Source organism: Diabrotica virgifera, chromosome 8 (assembly GCF_917563875.1).
Source record: "Diabrotica virgifera virgifera chromosome 8, PGI_DIABVI_V3a".
Taxonomy (NCBI): Eukaryota; Metazoa; Arthropoda; class Insecta; order Coleoptera; family Chrysomelidae; genus Diabrotica; species Diabrotica virgifera.
The window spans coordinates 34,272,954-34,297,286 of record NC_065450.1 but is presented as its reverse complement, the minus strand read 5'-3'; the positions used below and the strand labels follow the sequence as shown (position 1 = coordinate 34,297,286).

At 32.8% G+C, this 24,333-nt stretch overlaps 1 protein-coding gene across 1 annotated transcript in view; it reads right to left on the bottom strand.

Moving 5' to 3' along the window:
- Positions 1 to 1,244: 1,244 nt before the first annotated feature.
- The window catches only part of LOC114333912 (cyclin-Y-like protein 1), a 66,539-nt gene continuing 43,450 nt past the window's right edge, over positions 1,245 to 24,333 (bottom strand). The window contains exon 3 of the mRNA XM_028283906.2: positions 1,245 to 24,310. Coding sequence (XP_028139707.1) covers positions 23,925 to 24,310 — 386 coding nt within the window. The 3' untranslated portion in view covers positions 1,245 to 23,924. The remainder of the gene's footprint in view (positions 24,311 to 24,333) is intronic.

Below are 24,333 nucleotides of genomic sequence, written 5' to 3'. Positions count from 1 at the left end.
AATAGGTTTGTACGTTTTTACTAAAATATGTGGCTAATGAACAAAAGTACAAATTAAAAAATTGTATTATAGTCTTTCAACCTATTTCCTCATCCCCTCTCGCTCTTTCCAGCGTCTATTTTTTTTATGATTTTCTCTCCATCGGCTCACTATTTGATAGACCCTAGTAAGTGTAGTGAGCCGGCGACATCGTTCATTTCCATGGCCTTAACTTTTATTTGTTTCTCTGATTTATTTCCTGGATTTCGGAGCCATACAACCCAATACTTTCTATTATTGTTTTATAAATGCTTCTTTTATTTTATTATTTGACAAAAGTCCGTGAAACTGTCTAGTGTCCGATTTTGCTTGGCCAATATTGGAATCTACTTCTTCGTTACTCCCTACTTTTAATGATATTTGGACTCGGTAGTATTTAAACATTTTAAGGTTTCAGTTGATTTTATAGTTCCACTCCAACATCTAGGTTTTTTGGTTGTTCTCTTGCGACTAAGTACTCGGTTTATCGTATATTAATTTTGAGGCCCTACTTGGTGTAATCCTCTTCCAGTTTTCTAAACGTATAGTCTATATCACTCTCGTCTTCAGTTAGAACGGCATGGTCGTTAGCGAAGTCTATCGTGTACAATATCTAGTTTTCAATTGGGATGCCCATATTGCAGCACTTTCTTCTTCACACTGAGAGCGCCGCATTCAGAAATATTTTGAAGATTGTAGGTGTTATGCAGCAGCCCTCCTTTAGAACCTTACTCATAGGAATTTCTTTATTTCATTTGTTTCCAGTTTTAATATTTACCGTCATAATTTTGTAAAGCTGTTGTACTGATTTTACATTTTTTCTGTTTATTCCTTGTGGTTCAATTGCTACGCAGAGCACTGAAAATTTTACAATCATCATATCTATAAAGACTATATAAGTTGAAAGGTAGTGGGGCTAATCTTTTCTCAAGAACCTGTTTTTAGAGAAAATATGCTATCCATCCAGAATCTGCCTGTATGAAAGCCATTTTGTTCTTCTACATCTGTCATCATTTTTTCAATTTTATTTTTATTATTTTTTAATAGTCTTTAGAGAGTGAATTTACGACACTTAGCCGTCTGTTTAATATTTTTAAAGAGTGCTGTTGGCAGAATTCGATTAACTGGTTCCCATTTTTATTTGTTCAATCGTCCCCTTATATTCCTAAGACTTTGATTTTCTTGAAATACCAAATTAAATATCAGTCTAAAAAAAAACAAATAAAAATATTTCAATTTTTTTATTTTCTAATCAAAGCTCAGTACAGTATAAAAATTGAAAATAGGCCTATAGATTGTCCCCCCACATAATTATCAAAAAATATTGGACGTGATTTTACAAGCTGGGTGGTGCATATTAGTCACTTTCTAATTGTCTTTTTCAATATATCTTACTTAACTGGAATGATTAAAATACTCATATGTATATTGTGCTTTTAGGAAGTAGTCAAAGATAATACTTTTGTCCTAGTGTCAGGAAAGGTTTAGTATTGAATAATTTTGGAAAAGTTTACTATATAAAGATTTGGCAATGTACTGATTACAGACAGATAGGATTTTTAATTGTGGAAAGGTAACACATGTGTTATACGGAACGTATACCTAGTAATTAATAACGACGGTTGAAAGGTAAATGGTTGTAACCAACAAATCAGCTTTTTTCATCTTTCAATTGCCAGATGACGCTAGTCACCTACCCTATTTGTTTCAGTTGCAATGTGTGGGAAAAGCTCTCGGTGCTAGTCAGTTAGGATATGGAGAACAAGCCTGCGCTCTCTCCGATGAGATTCCAATAAGAATCGAAAATCGCGATTCAGAGAGCTGGATTGCACTCCGTATCTAATTGAAAAGTAAGATTGTTTTGCCTTCGCATTGCAACTGAATAATAAAAATGGTATACATTTTTATTTTTTTTTTCAGGAAGTTGAAAAAACGTTCCATTTAAGTAATTTGCTGAGGAATTAACCTAATAATTTTTTCATTAATTTATAGATCAATTATTGATCTACAAATTAATGAAAAAAAAATACATATGTAGGTTAATTCCTCATTAAATTACTTAACTGGGACGTTTGTTCTACTTCTTGAAAAAAAAAAAGGTGATTTGTGGGTTACAACCTTTTACCTTTCAACCATGAAAAAGAGCTCGATGTCTGAATGCCATTGGCCAACGTACATGCTATTAAAAAAATATTAGTTAGTCTAAGATACGATGTTAGGTCGACCAGCACCGATCTGTTTAATGGATGAAAATTATTTGATAATATGTAATTTAGTATGTATGTTAAAAATTATGAGAAACAAGGGTTGCCCGATAATTTTGTCTGACTATAATTAATTAATAATTAAAAAAATGACTTTTTATAAATTCTACCAAAATTCTTTCGGCATGGGCAGAAGTTGTTCGTTGTTGAGTTATAAACAATTAAAAACTGAAAAAAGAACGAAGGGTGACGATTTTCAAGGCTCAAAAACATAAGTAAAAAATTACGAAATACCTAAAATTTTGAAATTACGAAGTACCTAAATTTAAGTTCAAACTTTAGTCTATCAGTTATTAATAAGTATTTTGGAATTATTTCGTTTTAAAACATTGTTTTTTAATTTTTACTGCAGCCCCGTATTTCTGCTCCCGTCTTACCATAAGGAACATTCCTCATTAATAGTTAAAAAATATATTTTAGAATAAAACATGGCACTTATATTCTTATCGGTACCTAATATAAGAAGGTTTGAACTTGAATTTAGGTACTTGATGATTACAAAAATAAAAACCTTGAAAATCGTAATTTTTCGATTTTTTTTTAGTTTTAAATTGTTTATAACTCGAAAACGATCTTCTTCTTCTTTTGCCCTTTAATTCGTCCAATTTTGAACATAGGCTCCCCCACACCGAGAGAACAATTTCTTTTCTCCTAAAACGCCGATTTCTTTGAGCAATATTTCTTAAAAGTTAACATATCCTATTAACTTAAACATACCGGTTCACATATAAAGAAACGAGTTTTTTAAACACAACTCAATAATTTCTTACAGATAATTTCTTCAATACTAAGAAATACATTAATGGTTAAATTTAATTTTCTTATCCTAAAGTTTTTATTTCTTAAATTGAAAACTACAAATATTTTGCAGTATAAGAAATATAATGTTAAGTTAATCCATATTTATATTTGTGAACAAGAAATTTTCTTGCAATCAAATAAATATTTTAAACCACAAGAAATAATTCTTCAGAAATACCCTCTGTAGTAACTGTGGTTATAAAATAAAAACTTTGTCATTAATGACTAAATGTTACTTGCAAAGAGATTTTCTTCCACAAAAGAATTGCGCAGATTAACTATTTATGATTTAGTCGTCAGTGTTTGTCAAGATGGCGTGATATGTTCATGTTCATATAGATGGATGTTGGATTTATTGGTGTACTTTAAAAATTAACGGATATTTTGAAGGTACGTACATATATAGGTATTAAATAAAAGTAAATTGAGTAATTTAAGATGTAATAATAATATTGTTGCGTATCCGAATAGTTAAAAAAGGAACATAATAGTATCTTTATATGCTTTTTAGGTATAATGATGGACGACTCTGAAATAAAGGAGCTTATTATTCTAACTGGGAAATATGCCACAATTTAAAGCTGGGACAGAATGATATAATATATAGCTTCAGAACAATATTAAGAAAGGAGTTATTAACCAACTGCGGGGCCTTCCAGAAATGGTAGAACTTCATACATGTAAGTACCTTTTTAAAAATGTGTATACTTATGTATCAACTATAATAGGTTTCTTGAATGTATCGTATTCTATAAAAATATACAATACAACGCTATATCAAACATGGCGGTGCAACGCTGAGGATTTTTTCTGTTAATTTATTTGAGATAAAGAAATCAGTTAGTCTAAAAGAAATATATGTTTATGGTTAAGAAACGTTATTGCCGAAAACCGTGAATTAGTTAAAATGTATTAAATGACTTAGATGTAAACTAATAATACTTTCCCGTAATAAAATTTCTTAATGATTAGGTATGCTGTCTCTTTTAGATTATAAAAATTAAGAAAATTACATATTATTATGTCTGCTTCAATGTTTTACATTGGTTGTATTTTCCCTCTTGTTTTAGCTAAACGATGGTTATTGTGTGACTTAATATTATACAGATAAATAATTAATATTTCATTAACAAAAAGAAAAAAATAAACAAAGATGTGTAGGTTAAATAATGCCATGTTTGAACTAAATATGATTGATTATTATTAGTATTAATAGTTCTTATGTGGGGCCGTGTATTTGTTTTTTGTTATTTCCTAAATTTGTCAAAATAAATATCTATATCTTTATAAAAAAAAATTATTAAAGTAAGTTTACTCTTTCTACATAACGATTTTGTTTTAGTGAATTGCTGATATACAAAGTGCTATTAACAAAAGAAGGAAAATTTGAGGAAGTTGGATTTGCCTCTCCATCCTTTTATTGTTGTGAAGAAGCCAGTGGTTTAAGAGTGGAGAAAATATTTCTATGTAATAATAAAGTTTTATATCTTGTTTTATTAATAAATAATGATTTTACCTTAACACAATGATTTATTTCGCCGTATGTAATATCACTTTATTTTCAAGAAATATTCACTTAACTCTAAATAGGTATACGTTTTTCTCTGCGAAATATACTTATTTCTTAACATTAAATAAATTAATTATTAATACTAAAATAATAATATTCCTTACTAAGAAATATTATTGCTCAGAAAGAATTGTTTTCTAATGTGTAGAAAATATATTTTTATGACTAATAAACTTAATTAACATCAAGTGTAATTTCTTTCTGATAAATGGGTTTGAAGTTTGCCAGAGAGTGATAGTTCAATCATGTTTAAGATATATTTCTTTGGCTATAGTAGAATTTATTTGAAATATTTTAGAAAATTATATCTTACATACAAAGATATATTTCTTAGGCAATATGCCAAGTCGATCTTTCTTAAATATTAATAAAGTTTCTTTGTCAAGAATTTTTTTCGCTCGGTGCAGTTTCCTCCATTCGCTTCTGTTTCCAATGTGTTCCTCCTATCTTTCCATGTCATCGCCCCATCTCATCCGGGGCCGTCCTCTTGCTCTCTTTCCTGTCCATGGCCTCCATTGTTGTATCGTGGTATTCCACCTATTGTCCATTAGTCTGGCGCTATGACCTGTGAAACTTCATTTTAGCCTGGCTACATGTTGTCCTGCGTTTTTGACGCAGGACAACTTGACTCGGGACAATTTGACTTGTCCAATTGTTTCGCTTTTTACTCCTAGCATTGCTATATGGCTCTTTGTGTCTTGATGGGAGGTAAGGAATCGGGCTCAACAACAATACATCAATCGATCCAAAAGTCAACCTCACCTGCACGAGTGGTAGTCTAGAACAGGGGGTCACCAATTAGCGGACCGCTGTCCGCATCCGGACCGTGAGCTAGTTTTGTGCGGACCGTCAATAAATTCAGAATATACCTAGTGTTTGGCAATTTTGAAAATATTTGGCCATGAAATTGTGTACTATATGTTTGGCTCAACTTATGTGTGCGAAGCCGCTTTATCAAGAATGAACTTTATTAAAAATCGGCACAGATCTCACTTAACAGATGAATATCTCAACTCCCTAATGAGACTCAGTTGCACTAAACTCACTCCAAACTTCAGACAGTTTGTACATAAAAAATGTCATTTTTTTCTCTGATAATTTAATTTTGTAAAGAGTTTCCCCCCTTGTTATACTTACTAATCATTAATTTTGAAATTAAGTAAGCTACAATATAAAATTGTCATCTGCTTTTTTATATTCATTTCCTCTCCACTATATGTTAAATAGGAGTACTTTTCAGATGTGCATTTAATTAAAATAATTTTCAGATTCAATAAGTTTGCAACAAACACCTTGCATTGAAACTAATGTAGAAAAGATAACATGTTAATTAGCATTTGGTACTATGATTATTTATTTTAAATTCCTCAGTTTCATTTCTACAAAATTGAAGATGTCTAAAAATTTCAGTAGCATTCAAAATATAAATTCCTAATTTTTAAAATATTCTCAGTAACAATTTACAATACTGCTGTTTTCAAATTATACTGATAACATCAAAACAATACACAATGAATTTGTATTTTATTTACTGTACCAGGAAAACCTACAGAAAAATATACAGTAACCAAAAAACAATCAGATATTATCCTAGGCCCCATACCCCCCAGAGATCATCAAGTAGTTGTAACCCTCCCCCCTTAGGGTCATCCTGGTTACACCTCTGGATATTATTAGTTTTCCTTTCCATATTAGTCCATGTGCGAGGCCACTTTCGTATGAAAAATGTTTCTGACTCGATTTCTTTGCGGATTAATGTTCAAAAATGTCCCCTTTAAACAAATCAGAAGGGTGCCGGGTGAAACAATTTTTTAAGCAAATTCAAAATTACTTTTTTGCCTCGAAAAATGTATTTTTAGGTTTCTTGGGTAATTATAAACAATAAAGGTATCTTGTCATATTTCTGAAAAATTGATATTTTTCGAGTTATAAGCAATTTAAAATATGAAAAATGCGAAAATATGCATTTGCGATGCTTGAAAACTTGATGTTTGGATAAAATGACAGATATTTTTTATTTAAGATGACCCTAAAAAGCTAAAAACATATTTTCGCGGGCAAAAAGGTGATGTTTTGAATTTGTTAAAAAAATATTAAACAATTTCTGCTCAAAAATTTCGCCCAGCACCCTTCTGATTTGTTTATAGGGGATATTTTTTAACAAGAATCCACAAAGAAATCGAATCAGACACAGGCAGCATAAATCCGGACCCCGGAAGTGTCAAAGGTTTTCAAAACGGACCGTCAGGGAAACTAATTGGTGACCCCTGGTCTAGAACTACCTTGTGCCTCCTGCTACATAACAGACGAGGCTCTGGCGACCGAGTATGAGCGGGATAACCATACAACAGTTACAAGGAATCAAGGAAATGTGATCCCTACAACTCACCAACACGCCTGGTCACCGTAGTGTTTTAAGGCTATTTTCCCCAAACTAACAATGTCGAACTTTCAACAAAGAGGAAATGTACCCCAGGTGGGTACGAGAAATCCAGAATCCCACATCGGGAAACCGATCAGCCTCAAATATTCTGGGGGAGGTAAAAGCTCGACAAGAACAAAAGCTCGAAAACGATCAACTTATCAATATTAAAATTACATAAGAGCTTTTTTTTTTCGAATGATCCAAAAAATCTAAAACAATATCTGCCCGGGCCGAAATCTTTTTAATTTATAAAGAACAAGCTGAAAATGCGAGCATTATCATAACGAAAACTTTGTTTATTTACGTATTTAAATTCATAATATGGAAAATTGCTATTATGAAAAGTTGTTTAGAATTAAAAATTATGTTTTAATGTGCAATTATATCATTCTAATTTAAATGTTGTGAACTATAAAGGTACTTTACTCTTGATCGAAATTCATATTTTCTATATACCTCGTATAAAATTAATAAAATTTGATATATGATGGTTGCATCAGAAATCTTAGACCATGAGGAGCTTTTTATGACGCATAACTTTTCTTCGTCAAATTAAAAATAAAAGTTATAAATGAAAATGATGTTGGTATCCATAATTTGAGAAAAATCTTCACATATTTTTTTCCATTAGAAGAATTTAATTGTATATATTAGAACATAATTTTTTATTACAAACAATATTTCATAATAACAATTTTCAATATTGTGAAATAAATAAAGATAGGTACTTTTTACTGATGAAGTGTAGTAAAGTGTTTTGAATCGTCAACAATAGATGGAAATAGAACAGTCCATTTATCATTAGGTACTCTCATTAAAGGGGAGGACGTGTACTCGTACAAACCTTATTAAAGTTGTTAATAAATTATTGCTTTCAAAATATATTCAAATTGTATTTTTAAACACCTTATTTATTCTATATAATAGTAAAATTCACTATCAAATGTCATTTATATTGTATTAATACTTAATTTAAAATTTAGTTTGACATTCACGAAGTGTCAAAAATGTAAATAAGCTATGCTTTGCTTAACAAATTCAGATTAAAACTAGCCTACTTACTAGCAACAATTTCAGTTGACGTTTAGTGTGTCGGCAGAAAATAAAAGGGTTGTGACGTCACATTTTAGACTTTTAGGTCGGTTATCTCGAAAATGGTTAAAGATATCGAAATGCCGTTTTCAGATTTGGATTCAGAAGACAAAACTACATAGGAATCCATCGGTAAGTCGGCTCTAAGTATTGCAGGAGCGGCGACGAACGAACGAACAGACATTGCGAATTTATAAACGAAAAGTTTTCGTTGAAAATTAATTTTAAATTATTAATTAATTATAATCAGAAAAAAATTAAAGGGTTGTGACCTCACATTTTAGACTTTGAGGTCGGTTATCTCGAAGATGGTTAGAGATATCGAAATGCCGTGTTCAGATTTGGATTCAGAAGACAAAACTACATAGGAATCCATCGGTAAATCAGCTCTAAGTATTGGAGGAGCGGCGACGCACGAACGAACAGACTTTGCGAATTTATAAACGAAAAGTTTTCGTTGAAAATTAATTTTAAATTATTAATTATAATCAGAAAAAAATTATATCGGGCACCCCTTGTTTTTTATAAGGCCCGGCGCAAATTGAACCTAAGCCAGACACAGCCTGCGCCGGCGGGACGGGTGACCCGTGCATTTATTTTTCTAGCGTGCCGCATATTGAACACAATCTAACCCAACCGTTGGCTATCGACGTGGCGAATAGAGACGGGCAAAATCAGTGCAGACATGTAACGGTTACTTTTGATACCGGTTCTCAGTGGTACTGAGTACAAATACTGATTACAAAATACTGATGTATCTGATCCTTGTACTGAATTGAGTAGGCAACGTAAAATCGGTATTTCCGTACTTGTAACTAGTAACGTTTTAAAAATATCTTACACGTCCCTAGTAGTCGTAGCGGTATGACTTTCGAAAACATCGAATTTGATCATAAGCGGGTGCATAAAGAGATATCTTACACTGAGTATTTTATTTCTGCACATAATACCTACATATTTAAAATAATCTCTCCCCTACTGTTCGGTCATAACTCATATTCCTCAATTTACTGCTCGTATCACAATCACTTACAATTACTGCAGGATCGCAATAATTTACAATTACTGCAGGTCATACTCCCTCCGTTACTGATCGGTCATAAAAATAACACTATCTGCATATTTCGTTTTTAATTTTTAAGCATAAAAATGTAATATGTAATAAACAAAAATGTAATATGTCGACAAGTTGAATTTGAGGGTAATACGATATTTTTATCGATCACGGTTTTAAGTAACGAATAATTTTTCACCTTATTTTTCTAATATTGTGTTTTTGTAAAGGCATAACTTTGATTATTAATTTCGTATCGCCGCTTATTTAGTCTACAAAAGTTATCAGAATTTAATGACAAAGACAACGCAGTTTTCACTCGGGGTGTTGACTATGGTAATATTTTTATTTATCATAATAAATTGTACTTAGGCACCATCCGTATTCATTTCAGATAAGTCCATCTCACAAACAAAAAAAAGTTAAAATAAACATCTGGCGGTGAGTCACGCGTCCCACGGCCCAAGAAAATTGTACGCCGATGACAAACGTTCCCAAGCGAGACCTGCGAACGAATACACTGATAGTAGGATGCGCAGAACTGTCTACGCAGTTAGCCGGTGCAGGTTGTGTCTCGCTTAGGTTCAATTTGCGCCGGGCCTAATTGTTAACATACTAAATTACATATCAAATAATTTTTCCATTAAACAGATCGGTACGGGTCGACATTACATCGGGTCCTCTACTATGCGTTCGTAAATGGCAGACTAAACCCGAAAAAAATCATATGCAATGCCAATTCTATAATATATATTTGCATATACTATACGTGTATTTAATTAAAGAAATTTGAGATTAAACTGGTTTTTCATTTCGTTTTATTATTTACACCAAATGTTTCTCCTACACATTCAATATAAAACAGTTTTATAAATATAAATAGTCACTATAAATGCGAGAAGTAACTAAATTTACATATAAAGGTGGGACAAAAATCTAGCTACCATTTCTTTCTATATTACTTCTGATTCACAATTTTGATTACTTAAAAATATTATATCACTTCTTGGTCGACTACAGCAGCTTTATTGCAATTTCAAGGTGGTCCTTTGTCAGTGTACACAATCATTCACAAATATTTTTAAATACAGTTGATTTCAACAAACTTTTTGTTTTAATTTTACTAAAAGTATTGAAGCCAAATTATACAAGTCTATGGTCTCTCAAAATAGCTTTGTAGTTTGGATGCATGGTAGATTCTACAGTCCGTCCCACCTTGACTTTACAGTATAGGGAACATAGATAATGCAGTCCTTATGAGAGATAAGACAGACTTAGAACATTACAGACCCATGAGCCTGCTAAACCACTTATACAAACTCTTTACAAAAGTAGTGACACCAAGAGTAGAAAAGAAGCTAGATTTTTACCAGCCAAAAGAACAAGCTGGATTTCGATCAAACTTTGGAACAAACGACCATCTGCAGGCAGTAAAGTTACTAATTGAAAAGTCAATAGAATATAATAAACCCCTTGTCCTAGCCTTCGTGGATTTTCATAAAGCCTTTGACACGATAGAGCTGGATAGGAATTTTAGAAGCTCTAAATGAATGCCGCATTGACTATCGTTATATACACTCATCTATAATATTTATAAAGAGGCAACAATGAGTGTTAAGTTACATGATAAAACCAAACAAATAAGCATAGAACGCGGCGTAAGACAAGGCGACACACTCTCGCCAAAACTATTCACAACTGTTCTGGAATATGCCTTTAAGATGCTCAACTGGGACAATAAAGGGATCACAATAGATGGAAAAAGTTAATCATCTTCGTTTTTCAGATGACATAGTCCTTATAACTGATGACCTAGGAGAAGTAAAGGAAATGCTAAATGAGTTCGACGCTATCTGCTGGAAAATAGGCCTGAAATTGAACTTTTCTAAAACGAAATTTATGACTAATCGGATTCCTAGCGGACAACTGATTATACGTGAACAAGAAGTAGAACTAGTGGAAACGTACATTTACTTGGGCCATGAAATTAGAATTGACAGAGATAACCAAACATGCGAAATAAAAAGAAGATTAAGAAAGAAGGTTCTTGCTTGGGCAGCCTACGGAGCTCTGAGGGACATATTTAGGAACTGTATACCGATCGGTTTGAAAAGACAAGTGTTTGATCAATGTGTGCTGCCGGTAATGACATATGGAGCAGAGACACTGTCTCTATGGCGTATGGAAAGATCCATGCCGAGTGTAACCCTACGGGATAAAATAAGAAATAAAGATCTCAGACAAAGAACCGGTATCGCAGATGTTGTAGAACGTATCACCAGGCTCAAATGGAACTGGTCAGGACACGTCGCCAGGCTGAAAGATTCAAGATGGACACGAAAGGTGATGGAATGGAGATCAAGAGAAGATAAACGCAGTAGAGGAAGGCCGCCTACACGATGGACAGATGATATCAGGCGGATTAGTAAAAACTGGCAACAATCAGTACAAAACCGTGAAATGTGGAAACAATTGGGGGAGACCTATGTCCAGCAGTGGACGTGAATTGGTTGGATGATGATGAATGTATCAATACATTAATAGAAATTTGCTATACATACTCTACATAGTAGAGTATATAGAAAAATACGAAGAGATTTTAAGGCTGACAGTTGAAATGTGACGTCACGACTATCATATTGTTATTTGTAAACAAAGGTTGAAAAGCCAGGATTTGCCCAATCTCAAACCTTTTTAATTCCTATAAAGTTGAAATTTTGCTTCCTCTGCTACTTTTTCTGCTTAAGTAGTGTTTTTAGTGATATTCATCAAGCAAAGGTTAGGAACTTTTGTAAACCATTGAATTTGGAACAAGACAGCAAAAAATATTTTTGATATAATCGTACCGTATTGCAACAGTGTAAAGTGGCTTAGAGGTTAAATTATAAAAATATATTTGATAAAAAATATTCTATATACGGATCTGTGACTAAGAAGCTAGCCTGAGAGACTTATGCTATGGCTTTTATCTAGAAACAAACAATTTCCAAAATCATGTTTTTGACAGTTGAAAAAAATCCGTTTGACAGTTGTTGTGCCAATTAGTTTTTTATTTTTACTAATAAATGGTAACTGGGGACTCTAGTTTGTAATTTGAAGTCTGTAAGTAGACACACTAATACAATAAAATTAGCTTTTACAAATAATAAACAATAAAGTATACACTTTAGGAGACTTAAAACAATTTAAAACCGAATTTATCAAAATGCATATAATTCTAGGTCTGTTTATTTGTTTCCTGGTGTAGCACGAGTTCTAAAAATGTGTAAAAGTGCTACACTAAGTTCTTCCTTTGCAAAGTGTAGTGGTACACTACTCTGTTCCATTTAAAACTGTAACAAAAACGTGAAACACCAGTGTAGATAAATCTACACCTGCTTCTGAGAGGGTGGCTATCTACACTCGTCTTGCGCAGTATTATCCAACCGAGTTTGACAACTGTTTAGCTGTCAGATGTGTTTATTTACAAAAAAATATATTTTTCTTTTAATTTAATGTAAATTTAAAAACTGTTAACTACACTAGAACCATATACGTAAATATAAATAGACTGAGCAGCGGATAGAGCTAAGTGGCGAACAAATCTTTTTGAAGTTATACTTCTTTAGGCAAGAGAGTGAATTTTTACATTCCCTGGCGCATGCGCACAGCGACAATATGGTATTAGTCGCTCAAACGTTATACGGGATCTGATTGGGTGTTAAAATCATCTGTCAATAATAATTGTTCAATATGGAGATTATGGATAAAAAAAAATTGTGTATATTAGTTTTTATTGTTGTGATGGCAGAGAAAAAAGCAAGTTTATAATTGTAGTGACTTTTTAAATAGTTTTTAAAAGCGACAGGTACGTAATAATTGTAAATATTTCAGTATCCTAATAAAAAATTACATAGGTACCTACCTATTCGGAAAATTTAAAATCAATCTACCAAAATAGTATGTAATGCTTTGATTTACATAATTTGATTGCCATCAAAATTTCTACCGATATTCAACTACTATATTGTTATTCCACAAAATATTCCTTTAATTCCACAAAAATCAAACTAATTTGATTAAATTCATATAAGTAATAAACAACTGTCAAAAAGTTTATGGTGTAAACGTTCAGTTGGTGTATATTCCCACATGACAGATACGCGGTGGCGCAATGCAAGTTACTATTTTTTTTATTTTTTTTTATACATTTTATGATTGTAAGTATATTATAATATAATTTTTTCAGCAAATACGTATTTAGTTAAAAATTTTGGTAACAATTATTGTTCAGAAATCATTTCTTTGTGGCATTTTTCAATGTGTTTGTGTGTTTTATTCTTTTATTTTTTTAATTTTTGGTATTGTTTTAATAAAACTTTTTGGAGAGTAGTAAGTATTAAAATTAGTTTAATAGTTAAATTAAATATAAATAAACTGTTTAAAGTATATTGATTTCGTTGAAATCATATAATAGAAGTATAACTTCTTACGTAGAAGTACAAAGTACACACATTTTTTTATGGACTCTTCTTCCATCATACAGATAGTAAAGCTGCGACATTATCAATTAAGTCGTCCTCCTCTAACTTGCCTCTACCCCGACTTAGTTTCTCGATTTAATGTGATAGAAAGAGATAGTACCAATCAATCCAAGAGATCTTGTCACGAAGCGCGACCGGTATACTCAGTCGATTTATATTTACGTCTATGACTAGAACGTTCCTTAGCTTAGTGACAGAGTCATGATTTTCGTTTGACACTAGTCAGTGTAGCCTGAACACAGCTACACTCGAAAGGTTTGTTCCAACACAACGAAAAACCGTCATGTAACTTTCACGCTCCTGAGGGCAGTAAACAAAATAACACGTTCCATGTGTTATTTTGTTTACTGCACAAGAGCCTGATCGTTACATGACAGTTGTTGTGTTGATACGCCAGTCAATGAGAGCAAGAACAGGATATTACCACCGAATTCTATCCTACTGCATGGATTTTAATGAAATTTTGGGAATAGCCTCTACTTCTCCTAATTCAAAGTCTACCCTATATACTACGGCGCTTTTATCTTGGGGGGTCGTTCTCACCCCTTCTCGGGGGTGGAAAATTTCTTGTTCAAAATAACCACGAAAGTGGCTAGGCAACGTAATTCTAAGCAAAAACTGTTCTATAATTTTTTTTGATAACTCAGTACTTTTTGAGTTATTCTTGATTGAAAATTTGTAATTCGCATTGAAAAATGACACCTTTTCGGACGGTTTTTTGCGAATACCACAAAAACTACGCATCTAACTAAAAAAAATATACAAAACATTTTTGTAGCTTATAAAAAAAAACAAAGAGATTCGATCCTTCATAAATCTTCTAGTTGTAATACAAAAAGAGATATGGTAGGTGAAAAGAGTTTGTTTTTTGACGCATCCTCAAATCGGTGTACTAACTTCAAATAACAGAGAAACGGTCGATTTTAAAGGTCTTTTCAACCATTATACACCTAAAAGGTATTGGTAGCATTATACACCTAAAATCGACCGTTTCTGTTATTTCAAGTTGAATACACTGATTTGAGCATGCACCAAAAAACAAACTCTTTTCACCTACCATATCTCTTTTTGTATTATAATTAGAAGATTTATGGATCAAATCTCTTTGTTTTTTATAAGCTACAAAAATGTTTCATATAGTTTTTTAAGGTATTCGCAGAAAACCGTCCGAAAAGACGTTATTTTTCAATGAAAATTGTTATTTCAAGTCAAAATAACTACGTCCGTAGTTATTTTGACCAAAAAATGTTCCACCCTCTTGAAGGGAGTGGGAACCGCCCCCCAAGATAAAAGCACGAAAGTATACAGTGATGAGTGCTCTAATAACCGGAAAAATAACGCAAAAGATGGAAACATAATACATTGCGAAAGAAAAGGAGATGAAACTAGTGGAGGTGGAAATTATCGTTATAAACGTATAAATTAACATTACATTACATAGTTTCCCACCTTTAGACATATCAGAGGAGTATGACAACTGTCACTGTGACAGTAGAATTTTATAAAATACTCCTGTCACAGACTTCTAAAGGTGGGAAACTATGTAATGTAATTTTAATTATTACGTTTATACTGATAACTTCCACCTCCACTAGTTTCATCTCTTTTTGTTTTGCAATGTATTATGTTTCCATCTTTTGCGTTATTTTGCCGGTTATTGTCGCGCTCATCACTGTATAGGGTAGACTTTGTTTCTTGAGCTATTCCCTACTTACTGTGAAAATATCAAGTAAATCGATGTAGTAGGTTGGAATTCGGAGCCAAATACCCTCATTGACTGCCCTATGAAATAAACCTGAAAGTGCTACACTAGAAAACAAAGGAACCTATTAAGACCAGTTATTTGTCATGCGAGATCGACGGAAATGACGTCACATCTGACGGAGAACAGGAAACCCACCATTGTTACAAACTGACATGTATTGGAAGAACACATCGACGCACCTTTTTATCAACCGGAATGCTGCTTTCCATCCTTCGGTGGTCAAAAACTAACGTACATTTTACACAATAATTTTGACACATTCTGAAACTTCGCTTTGGTACATATTAAATCACTTTTCATTACAACAAAAACGTTACGTCTCTAAAACGACGTCGAAAGTAAAATAATTTTATACTTTGAACAGTATTTGTTTATAAAAGAACATTGAAATTTTAAATTTTTGTTTGTGGGCACTTTACAATAGATATAAGTCCATATTTAATTGAAGTCTCTTTTTATATGCGATGGTTTGAACAAATTTTATATTATAAAATTATCCTGTGTGAATATTTTCCTAAGATAAAGAATATCATTTTTCTAACAATTTTCTTTAAAAATAACATTAAAAATGTTATAACCACTGATTTTAGATAAATGAAAGCCTGAAACCCAGAAAACAGTATATTTTCCCGAAGGTTTTTGGTACGTCGAATACGCATCTGAACTCCGAATTGCATAATTGGCTCTGGTTTCTGAGATATCCTAACCTAGAAGTGCAGAAATAGCTGTTTTTGACATAGACATACAGCGATGAGCGTGCTAATAACTTCTGTAAACTGCTAAAAGAGACTTCCGACCTAATAGCCTCAGTTTTCTCTGTCGCAATCGTCAGATTGTTCTAGATGGCATCGCGCAGTCTAGCTAGGTATTATATGTATATGGTTTTTGGCAATTTTTGAGGTTATGTAGACCTGCTAATGTTTTCTATTCTAAAATAATACGCCTAACACCATAAAGTGTAAGTATTTCTCTTTAAAATGCGGTTTTCTTGCTTCTGCATTAAAAGGAGTGGCTTGTGGGGGTTAATAGGGTTAGTGGTGTTTTGTTTCGCTCAGTAAACACAATTACTGTATGATTTTACTTCGATAGGTATCTTACAATAAGCAATTAATCTTAGTAGGTGGGTTTGCCTGTTGTGGACTGAAAGGGATGGTTTCTAGGGGTTGGTTGGGTTTGTAATGTGTAGGTATGAGATTGTTGGATTTCGGGTTATTTGATTTGAGGTTGTTGGAATAAGGATTTATGAGTATGGGATTTCTGAAATTAGATTGGCTTTTATACTACATATATATTATATCATATGATTTGTAGGTTTTTTTTTTAATTAAGAAACTAAAATGCGATATCTCAGTGGAAAAAATTATCTGAGTAAACTCAACCTCATTTTTAAGATTGAGACTTATACTTTAAGACGATTATAATCATGTACATCATAATACCTAGACTGCGAGCTGCCATCTAAAAGTGTTCCCTCAATGCGACAGAGAAAAGTGTTTGTATTTAGGCTAGGCAACTCTTTCTAATCGACGGGGTTTATCCAATGACGTTGGGTTTATTGACCACGTGACTTTCCCACTGCCGCTGATTAGAAAGAGATGCTAAAAACAAACATTTTTTTGTCCCACTGGTTTTAGGTATAATACCACTAGATATTATATGTCAATACTATTTTTGCACTTTTAGGTTAGTATATCTAAGAAACCTATCGACGTATAATACCTAGGCTGCGCGGTGCAATCTAAAACTGTGCGACCAGTGCGACAAAGAAAAATGCTTGTAATTAGGGTAGGCTAGGCATCTCTTTCTAATTGGCGGGGGTTTATCAAATCGGCGGCAGTGGGAAAGTCACGTGGCCAATAAACCCAACGTCATTGGATAAACCCCAACGATTAGAAAGAGATGCCTACCCTAAATACAAATATTTTCCCTGTCTCATTGGTCGCAGAGTATCAGATTGCAGCGCGCAGTCCAGGCATTATATGCTCATGCAGAAACCCGAGCCAATTTGGAACTCAAATTTGGATTCAGCACACAAAAAAACCTTGTGAAAAGTATATTTTGAGCACCAATTCGGCGAATTAATTTTTATTTTTACTAAATTTTTAAAGTTTTGCAAATATAAATTTCAATAATGTTATAAAATATAAACAACCGCAAAAACAAATTTTCGGTGAACAGGCAAACAAAAATTTACAATTTACAGCAACAAATAAAAATTGTTTATAGAGTATACATTTGAATTGTGAATGTCCATTATAACATGTGCAAAATATAAAGGCTTAAATACAAAAATAATATAAATTAACATTCAACACCGAAATAATGTATTTATACAAATTTTATACGGTTAATTTTGGTATTAATCTCAATTGCAGGTCGAGCTATAAATTGTCACTAAAATATAGTCTCGTTCAAAATTCGTATTGTCAAGTAATAAATGAAATTATTATAATTTAATTAGTTATATTTTTAGTGTAAACGAATTGAAAATTGTATTAAAACAACTGTAAAATAAAAAGACAAACAAATACAAATAGTGCAATATATAGGCACTACAATCTGTATAATAAAAATATGTTTCTGATGCAAAAAAGTGTTAACTCAACTAAAAATTTGCGTGATAAAATGTTATGGAAGTTTAGAAGCAGCAACCATGAATGCTTTAAGTATAAAACGGGAGGATCTGTTTGGCATGTCAATTTATAGAAAAACAAGCTAAAATGCGAGCATTATCATAACGAAAACTTTAAAGTTCCTTCAATCCACTTATTTTGTTATGCAAATTGGTTATGTTATCATTAAAATATCGTCATATTGTCTTTCAACCAATTATGGGATATATTATCAGATTTGTATTAACATCCTAAGTGCTCTAAACTTTGTTGCAAACACACGCTAAACATAGTTGCTCGATGTGACATAGTGTAGTTTACGTCCAAGGTCCAGAATTACATTCTTCTAATTTAAATATTGTGAACTATCAAGGTACTTTACTTTAGAGCGAAATTCACGATTTTGACATACCTCTAATAGCATTGATAAAATCTGATATATGATGGTTGCATCTAGATCAGAGGTTCTCAATCTGTGGTACATGTACCACTGGTGGTACATATCATTATTGGCGGTGGTACACAAAACACAGAAAAAATTAAAATAGTAGTACTTAGTAAGTATTCATAATACAATTTAAAAGTATAGGTGGTACCAAAAATAATAAAAATAACTGTAGGTGGTACATCAGTCAAAAAGGTTGAGAATCGCTGATCTAGATTTTAGACCGTGCAGATCTTTTTATGAAGAATAACTTTTCTTCGTAAAATTAATAATGAAATAAATGTAAATGATGTTGGGTATGGGTATCGTAATTTGAGAAAAATTTTCAAATATTTCGTTAGAAGGATGTAATTGTATATATTAGATGTTTAATTCCAAACAACTTTTCATAATAACAATTTTTAATATTTTAAAAAATAAAGGTACTTTACTCTTGAGCGAAATTCATATTTTTTGACACATCTCGCGTATAATATAGATAAAATTTGATATCTGATGGTTGAATCATCGGTTTTAGACCATGCTGACTGAATAAAAGTTAACTGACTTTTTAATGTTGTATGGAAATTATTTCGACCGAGAGTAATAAATTTTTGATTTGTAGCTAAATCCTGCAATGAAGAGTAACGTCATATTCGCCAGTGGGGAAGATAAAACCAAAAGTTTTATTTAGCCACCGCTTAAAAAGTAATGCAGCCTTATTTACCAACAATTCTTAAAATGTAGAAGACAAATTCGATATTGACCGGCTCCTCAGATTATATCCAAGTTCTAAAAGTTTCCTAATCTGTAGGTAAAAAAACTGTTTCGTATTGACATATTTTATGAAAATTAATTTTCTTTATTCTGTCTCTTTATATCACCTGATTAGCTTTCTTCATAATATTGTTCAACGAACTTTAGTATAGCTTATAGGTACAGTCATGCCATTGTTATTTGTACACATTTATTTTCTATTTATTTATGAATGCGAGTTCAAATCCTAACACGGTGAACAGAAAACAAAAAAATGTATAAACATTCTCAATTTCTTTGCAAAACGAAAATGCAGCACCTGTATAATACTCTGGTTAAATCGGAGAGTGCAGGAAGAGTCTATACCGGTTTCGGAGATCTTTTTCCCCTCATCAGTAAACCCATATCCTCTTCTCTCCGCTTTAACCATTTACCATAGCTTGGGCCTTCCCGAATTGCAAAGAAAGAAATGTCACGGATGAACTAGGGCCATCTACCGAAAAACAAAGTAAGTTATCAATCGAAGTAGCACAGAAAACGACAATAAATATCGCCCCCAACCACCAGATTGACAACAGGTGGAATACTTTCTTTGGTTACACCTCCTGAGATTTTCAAAATTTATAAATCATACAGGGTGCCGATGAAAATAAGATAAGAGAATTTTAAATAATTCACAACTTATCTACTCAGCGTGGTAAAGCTTCAACAAGAAAGATTCCTCAAACAAAAGAGTAAATGGATTAAAAATGTGTAAACATTCTCAATTTCTTTGCAAAACGAAAATGCAGTAAACCCATATCCTCTTCTCTCCGTTTACCATAGCTTTAACCATTTACCATAGCTTGGGCTGGATTTAACCAGAGTATTATGCAGCTGCTGCATTTTCGTTTTGCAAAGAAATTGAGAATGTTTATACATTTTTAATTCATTTACTTTTTTGTTTGAGTATTAAGGAATCTTTCTTGTTGGAGCTTTTACCACACTGAGTAGATGAGTTGTGAATTATTTAAAATTCTCTCATCTTAATTTCCTCGGCACCCTGTATGATTTATAAATTTTGAAAATCTCAGGAGGTGTAACCAAAGAAAGTATTCCACCTGTTGTCAATCTGGTGGTACGGAGGCGATATTTATTGTCGTTTTCTGTGCTACTTCGATTGATAACTTAGTTTGTTTTTCGGCAGATGGCCCTACTGTTCATCCGTGACATTTCTTTCTTTGCAATTCGGGAAGGCCCAAGCTATGGTAAATGGTTAAAGCGGAGAGAAGAGGATATGGGTTTACTGATGAGGGGAAAAAGATCTCCGAAACCGGTATAGACTCTTCCTGCACTCTCCGATTTAACCAGAGTATTATGCAGCTGCTGCATTTTCGTTTTGCAAAGAAATTGAGAATGTTTATACATTTTTAATTCATTTACTCTTTTGTTTGAGTATTAAGGAATCTTTCTTGGAGCTTTACCATGGCCATCATTCATTCCCTTTACTCACCACACCTGCTCCTGAATTTTCTTGTTTCTTCAACTCAAGAGATCATTGAAAGAACACAGTTTTTGACAACTAGCTACTACCTAATGCTAGGAAACTTCTAGAATCTAGAGCATTTATTAGGAATTGTTGGCTAATATGGATGTTAGTATTAGGCCACTATTTAATATTTTTATATGTATACATAAATACGTTTATTATCCTGTAAAATGTAAAAAATATCTGGAGTTAAATCAAGCATCTTGAAAATATACATATATAATAATAATAATTATAAAAAGAAAAGCAGATCTTTAGTAAAAAAATGTTCATCTAGGGAATACTTTGGTAGATCATTGGAAGCATGAGAAGCAAATAAAATTTAAAAAAATACTCGTGTATATTGTAAATTACAATTTTATATGTACATAAATAAATATAAAACTGTAGAAAATACAACTACAGAATGTGGTATAGTAATTTTATACTGTTTGAAACTATGTTTCTAGTGATATATTACAACAACTATAAAAATATACTTGGTTTGTAACATTTTAATATATACACATAATTGCATCAAGTGTGTTTTGGTTTATTTATACAAATAAGCCAGACCATTCGGTTTAAAATACACGCGCACTTTACCGAACCGGCCGGCAACGGAACGTCAGGATGATCGGCAATTTAATGTCTTTGTGTATTACACAGCAGCGACTTTACGGAAACGTAGCACATCGACTCATGTCAGCATCAATCAGCCATCTTTCACTTTTGGCTAAGAAACGCAAGAGCGGACAATACTCCATAAGGAGGAAAGGCAATAGAGAGAGATACAAAGTAGGGATGGGAAGAACCTACCGGATATAACCTAAAACCGGTTTTTTACCTCTGCAATAATCGGTTTTTCCGGTTGTTTTTTGTCCCAGTTATAACCGGTTTTTTCTTTTTAAAGTAATAACAATAATAAAGAGAAAAAATGGTAACATTTTTGGCCTCCTGCGCGTAAATGAGAAATTTTAAGCTGATTGAAACCGATTTCACAACACTGATGACTGATTTCTATAATACTGATATGGACTGATATCGATTCGAATGGAGTATTGCAAACTAAAGAGCAAAGTAAATGTAATCTATTGGGTATTGGCTATGACTAAAAAAACAGAACACCGGTTTTTGGAATAACCGGTTTTTTGAACCGGTTATAACCGCCAGATTAAACCGCAGGTAAAAAAAACGGTATAACCGAAAACCGGTGATTTGTCAACAACCGCCATCCTTAATACAAAGTCGATGATAACATAAGGTTTGTTCATATAATTCTGCGCAGTAACACATTTTTCGTTACTGCGCATACTTGTAACCATTCAAGAACGGTAATGTGACGGGTTGGAACAAACCTATGTGGACCGTGCAAGTTCGGAAAAGCTACACCTGGTTTCTACGCTCTGCAACTTTATTCGCACTTTTAATTATATTGGCCAATCATATTAGCCTGGTTGCTGGATAATTGTCAAGGCCATAATCCAAAAAAATAATAAGAAGAAAAAATAAGATTCAGGTTATGTTATTAAAACGTAAACAATTATATGTGGTAAATAAAATTGGTTATTAAAATGCAGTATTACTGCAAGCAATATATAATTAATTAAATTTATCTTTATATAATAATTGCATATCATATCAATATTGTGGAGCAATATATAATTTTTCTTCTTCAATGACAAAAGGTATAAAATATACGTCAATTTGACAATTTTAATTGGCAATATGAATTATTTAAGAAAGATACAATATTTCTCCGCTATTCGCGCACGATTGTTTCACGTATCCCCTCCAAGTACTTGCTCACCGGGAATAGTGATATTTTTAAGGCATTTAATGACAAGTTGGAAGATTAAAGAAAACACATCGACTCATAGTGAATTGCGCCGAAAACTCTGGGTGGAATGTTTTTCCGGTCAGTGTGTAGCGATGTGTTGTCTGGTGACTTAGGCCCCCGCGCACTAGGCAGCTGACATACATGAGCAGCCAGTTATAGCAGCCAATGGACGGCCCGTTGTGCGTTGTACCCGTTCGTTCCAGCGATATGGACGTGGAAGAAGGCCATAATTATTTTTATCGTTTGTCACGTAAATAACTCAAAACAGTTTAACGTGAGTATTATTTAGAAGATATATCGCAAAGTGTGAAGCGAGGGAGAAATGTGTCATTTTCTCATGTGTTGTACACTGTTCTTTTTCTATGGATGCGGTTTTGTCAAGAGTTCAAATTTCAAAATTAAATAATTTAGGTGCTTTTGGGTATATTTTATGCATAAATTAAAATAAAATACATATGCATGTAGGTATTAATTATTTTTAAAATTATATATGTTATTTATTTAAAATTCTAATTAACTGTTATTTTTGAACAGTTTTGAAAGGTAATTCCTGGTAAGTTTTGCTTCAACACATTTTTTTTGACAATATTAATTGTTTGTATTGTACATGTTACCATGGAAACGGCGATCATATATGGAAAACGGTAGGACAACCAGTGAGAAAAAATATTGCTCACTGCAATGGCCGACTTTTCTCACTGCATGAGAAATTTTTCGTTTTCAATGTATGTTAGTAGTGATAGAAGTTGCACATTGTATAGCATGCATAGAAAAAAAAATTTCGACATTCAACAAATACAAAACTCACGCAAAACTCCAATGACCAATGTCAATATTTATAGTTCTACAATTGCTCACTTTAGCGCTAGTCTTATTTTCAGTTGCCTATACAAGAGAAAGTGCAAGGAAAGAGGACTGGGTAGACGACGCAAGTCCTGGTTGAAAAATATAAAGCAGTGGAGTGGAAAACAACCGCTGCAGACAGATTAAAATGGGGCATGATGATGGCCAATGTCCTTAAAAGGATGAGGCACATGATGAAGAAAATAATATTAGTCACTATTAGCTAAATCCTTTAAAATCGACGAGTTTTGTAAAGTTCTTGCATATCATGTACCTATATACTAAAAAATTACAACCAAGTAGTTGTCGTTTACTACCGCTTTTTTAAAAAGCATATATATCGTTTTTTTACGTGAATTGTTGACAATTGTGTTACAGTGAGAATGCTTCGAATGCTTCTTAAGAATTATAAAAAGGAAAATAACATAAATCACGACAAAATGGCGATGGACCTTCTCGCTGCCGTACCGTTCGACAAGTTATCCAAACTGGACCATTTCTTCAAGCCGTTCTTGATAGCTTCTTGCGTGTACTTATCCGCCATCACTCTGGACATCGCTTCCAGTTTCTGAGCTCTTTCTATGCTCAGCGGTTCACTGGGAAACGTCAGATCGTTCGCCTCCGCTAAAGTTCGAAGATCGAAGTAGTATTTGGCATAGACACTTGAGGGTACGTTAATGTTAAATTGGAGCAACTCGAGAAACTGCCTTTCTAGTTCGTTCATGTCCTCTACGGTTATGTCCTTCAGTATTTGGCAGTAGTCGACGTTCCACACGGCTTGGTCGTCCCAAACTTTGGAAGCTAGTAAGATTGCACCTAAAACACGTTTTCATTAAGCA